The 11,750-nt window shown below is 55.6% G+C and overlaps 1 protein-coding gene across 1 annotated transcript; it reads left to right on the top strand.

Moving 5' to 3' along the window:
• Positions 1 to 4,253: 4,253 nt before the first annotated feature.
• Positions 4,254 to 9,899, top strand: KLHDC8A (kelch domain containing 8A). The gene is made up of 5 exons (XM_065936981.1): positions 4,254 to 4,682; positions 7,318 to 7,482; positions 7,714 to 7,929; positions 8,516 to 8,617; positions 9,488 to 9,899. The coding sequence occupies exons 1-5, from the start codon at positions 4,307 to 4,309 to the stop codon at positions 9,679 to 9,681; spliced, it is 1,053 nt and encodes a 350-aa protein (XP_065793053.1). The 5' UTR covers positions 4,254 to 4,306; the 3' UTR covers positions 9,682 to 9,899.
• The last annotated feature ends 1,851 nt before the right edge of the window (positions 9,900 to 11,750 follow it).

The raw sequence follows: 11,750 nt of genomic DNA, 5'->3' as shown, positions 1-11,750 counted from the left end.
TCTCCCCACTTTCTTACCTTTACAGTGCCACCTTATAACCAAGGCAAAAACTCAAACAGTATTTAAAAAAGAAGAGAAATCCAGACCAATGCAACACAAAGTCTGAAAGCAAGAAGGATTTAGGCTTCTAAATCCTTCCTCTAAAGAGGAAGACCTTTCTTACAGGTAATGTGGTTACACTGGAATGAGCTGGTGGAGAACCAAAGAGGATCACTGGACCCCCCACCTCTGCTTGGCACTCCCAAGTCTGGTGCACTCAGCCCAGGCTTGGGAACGGCAGGTGACTCAGGGAATCCTAAGTGGCGGTTGCTAGGTTACAAGCTTCCTCAGTGTGCATTGGGTGTAAGGACTAAAGGATGTCACCTGGCGGGGAGACAGAGCTGTGGGGGAAGGAGTCGGGGCGATGCAGAGAGGCCAGGACTTCCAGAACAAGCAATGAGGCCGTGGCCTGGAAGGCATCCTGTCCGAGTACCTTTCCAAGGGTCTGACTCCCTGGATCCCACAGTCTTCAAAGAGCGTGATGCTTGCAGGACACGAACGTTAGATTAGAACTGTCCTATTCTGGGGGCTGATTCTGGTCCTCTCCCAGCTAAGCTGCCTGGCCCAGACAGCATGGCAATGGGGAGAGGGTAGTCCCTGAAACCTCTGAGGGGCCCTGCTCCTTCCTTCACTGTAATTGGGCCGAAAGTCAAGTGAGAGGAGAGGTTTGACGTTCTTAGTAATGCACAGTTCTTTCATTTGTGATTTAACTGGAATACAGAGAGAGGCGCTGGATTTGGAATTCACCAACTAGACCCACTCTGAATGGCTCACAGGGTCATCAGTCAATTACTTCTTTTCACTAAGACTCAGAGTCATCATCTTAAAAAGCAGATACTGATACCTGACTGACAACGTTTCCTAGGGGTGTTTTCAAGATTATGGGGAAGCGGATGTGCAAGTTTATTTCAAGTTAGGCAAACATAAAGTAGTATGAGCTTTGTATACCTGCTCACTGAGCTGCCCCAGCTGGGGTGGGTGGGGCCACAAGAAGCCTTACCTCGCTGCTTTGGTAGAAGGCTCAGTGGGCAAAAGAGGTGGAGGCGGACCCACCCAACAAACCCCTCTGAGGAATATGTATGGCTTTCAATACTCCTGATCACTGTGTCCAGATTTTGTGAAGACAGTTTAAGTTGATGGTTGAGGGTTTGCTCCCAGTTCCTCTAGGCAGATTGTGACCTCCATGAAAAAGAAAAATGTTTGCTGCTTCCAGTGAAACTTCACTAATGCACATCACATTTTTTTAAATTTATACATTCTTATTAAATAAACAGAACATTACTTTCAGGGAGGGGGAAATTTTTCCCTTCCCAATCTTGAGTTCTTTTGGCTGGTCTAATAATTAAAAGGACACAAGATTATCAGCAGGGATAAAAAACTTAACTCACACATCCAGAGGTCCCATAGAAATGGGACCCCCAAAGTGACCAGGGCAGGTTGTTTATACATCATGTTTAGACAAAGAAACAACTATTTGTGAAATTTTAACAAAGGAACTCATGCCTGGGGTAGCAGAATAATAAAATTTGTTTATACAGATTTCTCAGCCTTGAATTCCCTACCTCTGGTGATGAGGTTGCTTTCTCTCCTCTTGGTTTGGGTAGGGTACTTTGACATGGAAGATTTATTTCCCACTTTCAGGGGTAAAGAAGGGGTTCAGAGTGATTTTCAGCATCAATTTTTTTCCCGTCACCTGTTTCTTAAAGAACTAACCTAAAACAGTCAATATGCCATTGTGGTATATCTCAGGGTGGCCTGCCCTGAGCCCCAGCACAACCATCGTCTGTGAGGTTCTAGAGGTGCTTAATATGTAAGTACAGAGAACTCAAACTAAGAAGCAGTGGAATTTCTAAGCCAAGAACTCAAGATGTTAAGATGGGCCTATTGGGAGCTGTGAGTTCTCTTTCTCACAGGAAGTCATTTCTCAATGAGGGGCAAATTTCCTTTTTCTTGGTTTTATTGACAGTAGTTGTAATAGTTACAGCATAAATGGTGATTCGCCAGGCCCTTGCCGTGTGTCAGAAGCTGAACTGAACAGTTTACCAATGTCATCTCTTCTAATCTTTGCAAAAATCTACAATGATGTATCTATACGATGGAATGCTACACAGAAACAAAGTAGTGAACTGGTGATATATGCAGCGACTTGGATGAATCTCCTCAGAGTTATGCTGGGAGCAAAAAAAAAGTCAATCCCAATAGTATTCTTTTTTTTTGCGGGGGGGGGGGGGGGCTCACTGAACTGCTTGTGGAATCTTAGTTTCCCAACCAAAGACTGAACCCCAGGAACCAGCAGTGAAGGTGACAAGTCCTAACCACGGGACTGCCAGACAATTCTCTACATAACATTCTTGAAATGACAAAACTATGGAAACGGAGAACACATTAGTGGTTGCCAGGGGTTGGAGAGATAGAGGCAAGAGGGAAGAATGTGTGGGTATAAGAACACAACATGTACACCTGAAACTAACATAGTGTAAATCAATTATACCTCAACTTAAAAAAAAAAAGAAGGCAACATGAAGGGTTCTCGTGGTGATGGAAATTTTCTGTATCTTGACTGATAACTTCCATATTCTGGTTAGGATATTATTATACTATACATTTTGCAAGATGTTACCATTGAGGGAAGTTGGATAAAAGGCGTTATTTCTTACAACTGCGAAGGAATCCACAATTTATCTCAAAATGCAAAGTTTAACCTAAACAAAATAAGGAAACTGAAATTCAGAGTAAGTAGTTAAATTCTTTTAGAGCCAGAATTTAAATCCAGGTCTGTCAGATTCCCAGGCCTGAATGTTTCAAGACTTGGCTCTGTTCAGGAGAACTGCATACTGGGACCCCGGAAGCCTGCAGTTCCTCACACCAGGCCGCTCACCGGCCTCAGGGGCACCTCTGTTACTGAGGACTGCTGTCCTGATAAAGCCATGGCAGGTCTTGAAAGAATTATTTGGCAAGCCCTGTGGGTTGGTGCTTGAGGGCCCAGATTTGATAACCAGGTTTTCCCTTCCTAAGGTGTGTAAAGAAGGATGCCGTGGAAGGGACCACTCACGTGTTTGCCTTTCCACTTTTGTCTCTGGCTGGCTGTGTCCGCCAAACTCTGCATGTGTCAGTTTCTCTATGGATATGACCATTTCCGGGGGGAGGGTGTGGTGGCGATGTGTAAATTATGCATGTGTGCACAGGTCAGCGTGTACACTGTTTGGATGACACCCACATAACTCGTTCCTATTAGGTTAAACCATCTGATAATACCTCCCCCAAAGCAGAGCCCACTGTTGAGCCAGTCTGTCACGAACTGGGTCTGTGTACTGTAGATAAACTGGGTAATTGGACTCGCCGCCTCCTCACCACCCAAAACAAACACTCACAAACCGCCCACCCCGCCCTGGAGCGAGTCCCGGCCCGTCTTCCGGATACTTGGCTCTAGGGCCCCGCTTTCCCTGAACAGTAAGCAAGGGGGTGCGCGCCTCCCGCCGGGCCCTCTCCCCCCACCGCGGCCGGAGCACCGAGGCTTATGTAAAGGGGCCGCGGGGCGCACGCGGCTGCCCGCACAGGTGTGGCGGCCGCGGGAGACTGTGCGCGGGGCCGCCCCCACCCCCGGCGGCCGCTCGGCTTCCCTCACGCTGCTCACTTGTTCTCCGCATCCGCCTGGGTGGCGGCGGCGCGCGCCGGGCAGGACGGCGCGCCCCCTCCCCTGCGCCCCGCGCCGCTCTCGCGTAATGCGCTTTCCGCGCCCCGCCGCCCGCCGCACCCTCCGGCCTGGCTGTGTGAGCGGCGCGGGGCGGGGGCGGGAGTCGGCGCGCGGGGAGAGCCGCGGGGACGGGCGGCGGCGCCCGGAGGTGGCAGCTCCTCGCTTTGCCGGGAGGCCGCCCGGCGCCCGGCGCGCAGGGGCCCTCCCGGTCCTCCGCGCGCCCCCGGGGTCTCGGACCCGCGGGAGACAGAGCGGTGCCGGGGAGACGCCGCCGCGTCTTCCCTTGAAAGTTGGCCCGGGCGGGGGGCTGGGAGGCCAGGAGGCCGCGCGCGGGGCCCCCGCCGCCCTTGATTCGCCCCGCTCATCCCGCGGGGCCGGGCGCGGACGCCGCCGGGCCGCCGAGTCTTGAGGGACCGAGAAGCGCTGGCCGGCGTCGGGGCCCTAGCCAGCGGGCGGGCGGCGGCGGACCCCAGCGAGATGGAGACGGCGAGGGGCGGCGTGGAGTAGCTGACCGACCCCCGGGCTCGCTCCTCGCTCCTCGGGGGCGCGGCGGGCGGGGCCCCCGGGACTGCCATGGAGGTGCCCACCGTCAAGGACTTCCAGTGGAAGCGCCTGGCACCGCTGCCGAGCCGCCGGGTGTACTGCTCCCTACTGGAAACCGGGGGACAGGTCTATGCCATCGGGGGCTGTGATGACAACGGCGTCCCCATGGACTGCTTCGAGGTCTACTCCCCCGAGGCCGACCAGTGGACCGCCCTGCCCCCGCTGCCCACGGCCCGGGCCGGCGTGGCCGTCACCGCCCTGGGGAAGCGGATCATGGTGATCGGGGGTGTGGGCGCCAGTCAGCTGCCCCTGAAGGTCGTGGAGATGTACAACATCGACGAGGGCAAGTGGAAGAAGAGGAGCGCGCTGCGCGAGGCCGCCATGGGCATTTCGGTCACCGCCAAAGGCGAGTGGGGCCAGGGCCGAGGGCGGGCGGAGGAGGGGTGGGAGGCCCGGGGGAAAGGGGTGGAAGCCAGCCCTGGACTGGAGGCTACTGTTACATTACATGGACACTAAAACTAAAGACCCGCTGGCCTGGTTTTATAGGTGGGAAAATTGAGAGTCAGGCAAGGGAAGTGCGTAGTAAATCCACATGATGGCCAGAGCTCCGCTCCACCCGAGCAGCCTCCTCCCAGCAAGGTGGGCAGGCGTCGCCAGAGGGGAGAGCCAGAGGGCACTCTGTAGATGTCCCTGTGGACACCTTCATTCAACAGAATGGTTGGGCCTCCCACCCACAGCACCGAATCCCTTGAAATCTGCCTTGCAGGTGCCACCACCTCCAGACACATATTTGGGGTCCTGGGTATGTTCATGCCATCTTCATCCCATCCCCAGGCCCCACGGGGAGGGACTTGGGACCTGATTCCAGGACCTTCTCCCTACAGTCTGCCTCCTAATCTCAGAGGTACTGATGAGTGGAGACCAGAACATTCCTGAGGGTCATGCTCCCGCGGCTTCTTGCCCAGGTTCACTAGGTTCTCAGGACATGCGGGTGCTCACCACATAGCTTTATGCTTCTTATCTCAGTTTCCCCAAGCCCATCCTGTCTTTCTTTTCAGGCCTGGTATAGCCCAGAGTAGACAGGGGCTCTGAAAACTGTTTTTCTAAAACAGTTTTATGGGAAATGGCCCAGTAGGAGTTAGAAGATCCCAAGTACAGATCAGACAGGCTTATCGGCTTGCAACCTTACCTCCTTCTTTCGCAGAATTATTTCAGCTGCCTGTCAGGTCTCCTGTAGGTCAGAAATCAGTGTGTCTTGAGCACCTGCTCTGTTCCTGACACAGTTCTAGGTCCCAGGGAGGAAGGAAAGAAGCAGAAGATCTGATCCCTGCCCTGAGGAGCCCAGGTCTTACCAATGAAGATCAGACAGAGAAATTCAGAAGCCCACAGGGCAGAGTAGCCAACTTCTGAACTCCCACTAAGAAAGATGGAAGGCCTGGAGGCCAGTGGGGAAATGGAGAGGGAAAGGGGAGCCCTTTATCCTCAGGCCGCAAGAAGTGGTGCTGAAAGATTAAGAACTAACATTTATTGAGTCCTTCCATAAGTGCTTAATAGGTATTAACCGCTTTGATCCTCAGAACTTGTCTGATGAGGCAAGTAGTATCACTATCCTCATTTTGGAGAGAAGCAATGTGGGGCCCAGAGAGGTTGAGTAACTTGGCCAAGTAACAGCTTGCAGATGATGGTCAAGTCTGTGCTCTTAACTATGGCGTTGAATGGGTTCAGCAGTTAGTTTACTAAAAATGTACATGCTCATGTGCCAGGCTTTATACCAGATGCTGGGGCCACAGATTAACAAATTTCCAGGACCTAACAATCTATTGAAAGAAACATAACAAAGGTTATCTCAGTAACAGTGTAGCAAGCAGGGTGATGGCCACAGGAGCCACCACTTTCAGCCCAGCCTTGCAGTTCAGGGACACCAAGGTGATTCTGAAAGGGTGAGTAAGAATCGGGCGCAGGATCGGTGGTTGGAGTGGAGGGGAGGGTTCCCAGCTTCAGAGGTGTAGGTGAGAGCAGGGATGGGAGACACAGTGTGGTGAGGTCTCTTTAGCAGGCCGCATCTCCTAGCTAGGGTTGGGATTTCTTTGTTCCTCTCTTTAGTAAGATTGGAAAGTAGAAAGAAGGACTCATTCCTGCAATTGCCTTGAAAAATAAAAACCTCTTCGAGCCAGAAGTGGTGAGGACTGGCCTCTAGTAGACAGAGCGCCGAGCAGGGATGGGTCCCTGGGAGAAGAGGGCCCTGGGGGTAGGGCTGTGTCCTGAACAGGCTGCCTGAGGTCCTGGGGTGAGGGCAACTTGGAGGCTGTGCGCATCCTCCCTGGTGTGCTGTGTCACCTGCCCCCACAAGCAGTAGAGAAGCTCTCCTGTCCTCAGAGTGCCCAGCTCGCTGCCTGCTCAGAGCTTCTTTCATCCAAAGCCTCTCCCTCTTTCACCCCCAGCCCTATCCCATTCAGTGCAAGCTGCCTCCTGGAGCCCACAACCTTTCCTGTGTGTCCAGGAGGATGGCCTTCCCCTACCCGGCAAGGAAAGGAAGAGCAGCACACCAGTGTCCCCCAATGCCACTGGCAGCAGGGCTGGCCTCATCTCCAAAGGCTCCCTCTGGGTCTCGACTTCTGGTCTGGGAGTGCCCAGCAGCCGGCTGCTCCTGGAGGGCATCAGGGGAATACTGTTCCTCTTTGGCATCTCTCTGGCTGCCAGGAAGGAGGAGAATGGGGGGAACAAGACCTGCAAAGGGTTGTCCAGGCCTGGATGCCACCGCAGTCCACCTGTGGGTAAGGCTTGGCATCTTGGGCTTAACCAAGGGCCAGGCAGCAAGGAAGGTAAGGCACGTAGGCCTGACGTGGCTTCAGGGAGACCCAGGCTTGACTGTGGCAGGAGCTTTTAATGGTGCCACCAACCCATTCTCTGGCAGAGCAGTGGTTGGGAACATGGCCCGGCTTCAGTGCCAGCATTCAAGGGGTTGACAGAGCCTGGCCAAGATAGCAGCTGAGCGCCATGGGCCTGTCTCATGGTGTCTGTCGTGTGGCCTCTCTCCCTAGATTACCGCGTGTACGCAGCGGGCGGGATGGGCCTGGACCTCCGTCCACACAATCACCTCCAACACTATGACATGCTCAAGGATATGTGGGTGTCTCTGGCACACATGCCCACCCCTAGATATGCCGCCACCTCCTTCCTCCGAGGCTCCAAGATCTACGTGCTGGGTAAGGACAGACTGCCTGGAGCATGTCCGTCTCTCCTTCCATCCCGGATCAGTTCCTGTTGGAAGCAGTGCTTGTGTGCACAGCATCTCCTGGGCACTGGGGGTTAGTCATACTGCCCCCCACCCTCAGGGAGCTTCCTATGTGATCAAATAACAGTGAGAAGGGGGAACCCAGCCCCAGTCCCCAGGGGCTTACTCTCCTGCACAACCTTTGCCCTGCCCTGGCCTCCAGGAGGACGGCAGTCCAAGTATGCGGTCAACGCCTTCGAGGTCTTTGACATTGAGACTCGCTCCTGGACCAAGTTCCCCAACATCCCCTGCAAGCGGGCCTTCTCCAGCTTTGTGACCCTGGACGACCGCTTGTATAGCCTGGGGGGCCTGCGGCAGGGCCGGCTCTACCGGCAGCCCAAGTTCCTCCGGACGATGGACGTGTTCGACATGGAGCAAGGTAAGCTGGACACCAGACCCTAGCAACCCACCTCCCTTCTGCCCACGCCGCACCTTACCCCCCACCCCACCCACCTGCCCCAGGCCCATTCACCAAGTGGCGTGAGCCTTTCAGAAGTCTGAATGCTCCTCTCCATTCAGGGCTATTCTTGGGATCAAATTCTTTCATCTGTCCAGGGCTCCCTCTGATTGGCTGACTGTTTTTATCAAAGCCTTTCCCAGCTGTTGTTCCTTCTTACAACATCCAGCCAGGGCCAGGTGAGGGAGGTCTTTGAAACAGAAGAATGCTGACTCGGACACTGTCTGCCTCGAGTCTGCCTCCTTTCTGGCTTAAAGTCCGTGAAGATAGAGGTGGGACAAGGTGATTCATGGCAAGAGGTTATGGTTCCTTGGCCTGCAGCAGGCTTGCAGAGGGTAGGTTGAGTGCCATTTCACACAGCAGGAGGCATCGTACATGCCCTGAGCATACAGGGTAGATGAAATCGAGGTGCCGCCCGGGGCAAGAGTGGTTTGGCACCCGTGCGCATTTGGCAGGGGCGGTCAGCATCTCATTCTCTGTTTCTCCTGACATCGCCCACGGCCTGCAGGGGGATGGCTGAAGATGGAGCGTTCCTTCTTCCTCAAGAAGCGGCGGGCAGACTTTGTGGCTGGCTCTCTGAGTGGTCGGGTCATCGTGGCTGGAGGACTTGGTAAGGATAGAGTTTCCAGGCTGTAGCCTGGTGCTGCGTGGACTCTGGATGTGCATGAGCAGAAGAGGGTGCTGGCTCCTGCCATACTGCCTGCCTACCACCTGATGCCAAAGCATTCTCTTCCTCCCAGCCCCGACGTCCTGCCTCCGTGGGTGGGCCTCAGATATGGTCTGTCTGTCCTCTTACACGGGGAAAACTGAGGCTCAGAGAGCATAAGGGACATGCTGAGAACCACGTGACACAGGCTGGCTGAGCCCAGGTCCCCGGGGCCCTGTCTGGGAAGGGCTGGAGGTAGAAGGGATTGGTCTTGGTCCTCTTTATCTTCTCCCTGGACACTCAGCTCTGTCAGGGATTTTTCATAGGAAAGCAGTCTGATCAAATCAGCTATTTTGATGGACTCAAGATTTGCTGGATGAGCCCTCCCAGAGATTAGGGTCTTTAACGGTGGGACTCCACCGTCAACTAGGGAGAGATAAGTGGGCAGTGGGGCTCCTGGGAACCCAGAGTTTACCCAGTGTGGGCAGATTCCCCGACTTTATCACGCAGGAAAGGAACTTGACGGGAGTTAGACCGCGTGAGCAGCTTTCTTCATCACGGGCAGGAGAGGCAGTAGTGTCTAGAAACTTGTGGTAAAAGCAGGCAGTGGGGGAGGAAAGCTGCGTCTTTCATCTTGAGGAGATGGAAGGACTGAGAAGGCAGGAAGGGCGAAGTGGCTGTTTGACAAAAGCTTGGGGAAGACCTGCAGCCCAGGGAGTCCAGGGTGCTGCGCTTCTTCTGCCTGTGGTTCCTGAGGGAGGTGGGAGGTGGGTCCTTTCCCCTGGGGACGGGAGGCTGGACCGCTTGGTGAGGCCCGGCCCCTCACACTTTCAGGGAACCAGCCCACGGTCCTGGAGACAGCTGAGGCATTCCACCCGGGGAAGAGCCGCTGGGAGGCCCTCCCCGCCATGCCCACGCCCCGCTGCGCCTGCTCCAGCCTTGTCCTCAGGAACTGCCTACTGGCCGTGGGTGGCGTCAACCAGGGTCTGAGCGACGCGGTGGAGGCCCTGTGTGTCTCGGACTCCTAGCTGGCTCTTGGCCCAGCCATGGCGTCCCGGACTAGACCACTCACTCTGGACAAGAGTTGGGGCCGCTTCCCCGGGTACCAGCTCCTGTCTGCAGCCAGTGGGGTCAGGACCCAGGGCTCTAAGTGACCTCTCCACCTCCAAACCCTACCAACCCGAGGAAGCTGGAAGACGTGTCAGTGACGCGGCCACCCCTCCTCCCCCACTGGAGCCGAGGTGACCAAGGCGGGGAGTCCTCGCTGCTCAGGCAGAGAAAGGTACGGGAGCGCCTGCCGCCTCCCTGCAGTGGGCTCACCTCTGCCATCTCCTGGGTTCTGACCCAGAGGCTGGCTGCTCACCGCTGTCCTTTCCCTGGCTCTGCACCCATCCCAGGGTCTCCTGTGATGAAAAATGGACAAGGGCTGTCCCAAAGCCCTCTTGCCTCCCTTGGCCTCCATCTCTTCCCCGCAGGTGGCTGACTGTGGGCCTGCCCTGAACCTCATCTGCCCAGCAAGAACTGGCCCTTGAGCTGGAGGCGGCGGGCTGGGGAGGGAAGTCGGGTTTGTGGGGGCTGGCCCAGCCCGGCCGCCCTGGCCGGAAAGGACCGGTCCCGCTTGGGGTCCTGGCGGGAATGGCAATGCTCCCCCTAACTTGCCTCCTGGAGGAGGTAACCCCTCCACCAAACCTTCACAGAGGAGGGGAGCCAGGTTCTGGACAGGACGCGGTTTTCCTTCCCTTTCTCTGGGCACCTGCTCTTCTCTCCTGGGCCCTGGAAGGACGCTGCCACCTGCTGACCGAGCCATGGCAGACTGCTAGCCCAGGGTCTGCTCCCCACCCTTCTCCTCACCGTTTCTCCTTCGGGCCCCCCTCCCCACCAGAGGCCTGGCCCTTGGTCACCAGTGGCCCCAGAGCACTTCTGTGTGAAACTTGCTCGTTTACACTGTGGCATCCACATCCATGAAGGGTGGATTCGTTGCACTCTGGTTAATCGCAGCAGCACAATGATTAAAACCTATATTCCTGTCTTCCGTGGCACCCTCATGCCGGGGCTGGGTGGACGGGGTCTGGACACGAGAAGGGGACCCCGTACAGCAGCCCCTCTGACGTTCTCAGGCCACGCAGGACCCTCAGGGGCCACTCGTTCTTGGCTGCTCACTCTGAGAAGACTCCTCCTCCAAACCACCTCGCCCCGAGCGGTTGCCTCACCCCTAGGAAAACAGCGCGTTTTCCGTCTCCAGAGCGTTGACGCGCCGTGGGTGTGTTAGGAAAAGGTTGCGCTTGATAGCTGACCTCTTCGTCAGGTTACTCTCGACGCAACCTTTGTCAGGTCTAGCCTCATTTCATTCAGCTCATGCTCATTTCTGTTTTGCCCAGAGTAGAAGGGGAATGGCTCACTGATATAAAAACGTAAAGTACGTGCCTCCTTTTAGCTGGTACAGCGCCTCGTCCTGATTCCAAGTTGTTTTCAAAAGCTGTGCTAACACCGGGACTACAGAGATGAAAAGAATATGTCCTCTGGAGGGGTTGTGGGGGTCAGATAGCACTCACTACGCAAGGGTATCGTTATGTCTCTTGAGGCAGGAACACCTGTCCGAGGGGCCGGGGGAGCCTCCTGGAGGAGGTAACCCCTCCACCAAACCTTCACAGAGGAGGGGAGCCAGGTTCTGGACAGGACGCGGTTTTCCTTCCCTTTCTCTGGGCACCTGCTCTTCTCTCCTGGGCCCTGGAAGGACGCTGCCACCTGCTGACCGAGCCGTTCCTTCCCACCCTGGCATTGCGTGGCCGCGCGCGCCCCCTGGTGAGCAGACTGCATCCAGACCCCCGCCCCGTTTAGTTTAGCCCATTTTAGTTTAGTTTAGGAAAGGGGGCTTCGGAAGCCAGCACTGTGAGGAATGACTGGCAAGTTAGGGGGAGCATTGCCAAACGCATCCCTGTCTGCCTCCTGGCTCTGCCTCCTTCCCTCTCAGCCCCTGCCCAAGACAGACATTTACAACTGGGGCCCCTCCACCCTTTCTGATAGGAAGCCTAGCCTATGTGTAGGGACTTTCCAAGCACCCAAAATGGCACCAGACGTGTGGATTGGACTGAGGCAT

Source organism: Muntiacus reevesi, chromosome 5, assembly GCF_963930625.1.
Source record: "Muntiacus reevesi chromosome 5, mMunRee1.1, whole genome shotgun sequence".
NCBI lineage: Eukaryota > Metazoa > Chordata > Mammalia > Artiodactyla > Cervidae > Muntiacus > Muntiacus reevesi.
Note: the sequence above shows the minus strand (reverse complement) of the source record. Positions and strands in the feature narration are given on the sequence as shown.

Excerpts from the sequence above, each read along its gene's own strand:
- KLHDC8A (XM_065936981.1), top strand. The coding sequence starts at position 4,307 with ATGGAGGTGCCCACCGTCAAGGACTTCCAGTGGAAGCGCCTGGCACCG. Across the intron at positions 4,683-7,317 it reads CATTTCGGTCACCGCCAAAG|ATTACCGCGTGTACGCAGCG; the intron begins GCGAGTGGGGCC and ends CTCTCTCCCTAG. Across the intron at positions 8,618-9,487 it reads CATCGTGGCTGGAGGACTTG|GGAACCAGCCCACGGTCCTG; the intron begins GTAAGGATAGAG and ends TCACACTTTCAG.